We start from the raw sequence: 1,185 nt of genomic DNA on the forward strand, positions 1-1,185 counted from the left end.
GCGCCTCGTTGGATATATCACTCACTTTGATCAGGATCATCATCAGCTGCAGACACAAGAAGGTGTCACAAAACATCTTAATCAGTTAACTAGTACCAGAAGGAGACAACCAGTGGCGATCCTAGACTCTGAGGGCAAAGAAGCCCATCAAAGCCCATGGAAGAACCCCAAAAGCCACACGGTTTTACACTGTCATAAAGATAAAGTTATAAAGATACATATTACAGCATGATATTATCCATTTAAGCATAGGACACAACTTCCACTATTGCTCCTACTAAAGGTTATTACAATAAGGTCCTTTCATTAATTCAATATAAAGATACAAATACAAAAGAATAACATGAAAACATGAAATTCTTCACGCATGTGCCCACTCATCATAATGCCACAGTGTCATGCCGGGTTTACGTGTGCAGTCCTCTTACCACATCTTTGTGGTCCTTGTTGGTGAAGTCAAAAACAGGCAGGATGGACTTGAACTTATTGAGAATCTCATTGTGTCTCGTCATGTCGGTGGCCAGAATGCATCTGCAATTACAACAGAATAAAATGCAAACTGCATAATGTTGAGTTGTTGTAACATTAGAAACTGTGCAGGCTGAGAGAATGAGAGAGAGAGGATCTCACTTGATGATTCCCTCTCTGATCCGTTTGTACTGATCCATGGACAGATTTCTAAAGACGTTGTTCTCTGTCTGCACAACAGAAAATCCCTCTGTCATTTTGACATTCTTCTAAATGGATGTTTCATTCACAGACGCTATGTTTTCATCCTCACCTTCTCCAGTATCTCAAAAGCTACAGCGCAGTGATGGTTCTCCAGGGGAGAGATGTCGTTGTAGCGAAGAGCGAGTTCAGTCCGAGCGTTTATCTGAAAGTGGACAGCCATCAGGTCAAATGCAACAGTATGCTGTACATAAAGTAAATAAGTTTCAGTACAGTGTGTTTTAGCTGATATAACTGGCCAGATATATAAGTAGTAGTATTTTATTCAGTCATCACAAATAATGCCGTACATTTAAACTATATATACAGTAAAAACAAAGTCAGCAGTCTATGTATTAAGTACTTACTGAAAAGGAAAATTACACATATTTTGAATGAAAGCTAGCATGAATGAATGAATGTTCCATAATATAAACCCACCAATAGAAACACATCTCCTTTTAATCTCTTTTTTTT

General features: G+C 38.4%; 1 protein-coding gene across 1 annotated transcript; it reads right to left on the reverse strand.

Moving 5' to 3' along the window:
• Positions 1–3: 3 nt before the first annotated feature.
• On the reverse strand, positions 4–892 carry LOC111651185 (high affinity cGMP-specific 3',5'-cyclic phosphodiesterase 9A-like; the record flags this gene model as incomplete). The annotated part of the gene is made up of 4 exons (XM_023401176.1): positions 782–892; positions 631–698; positions 429–531; positions 4–46 (listed from the first exon to the last, which is right to left on the reverse strand). Coding segments are annotated over exons 1-4 (325 nt in total), but the record flags the coding sequence as incomplete, so codon positions are not given.
• Between the last annotated feature and the right edge of the window lie 293 nt (positions 893–1,185).

This window comes from Seriola lalandi, unplaced genomic scaffold (assembly GCF_002814215.2).
Source record: "Seriola lalandi dorsalis isolate HSWRI2012SDOR001 ecotype SW California unplaced genomic scaffold, Sedor1 jcf7180001957044, whole genome shotgun sequence".
NCBI lineage: Eukaryota > Metazoa > Chordata > Actinopteri > Carangiformes > Carangidae > Seriola > Seriola lalandi.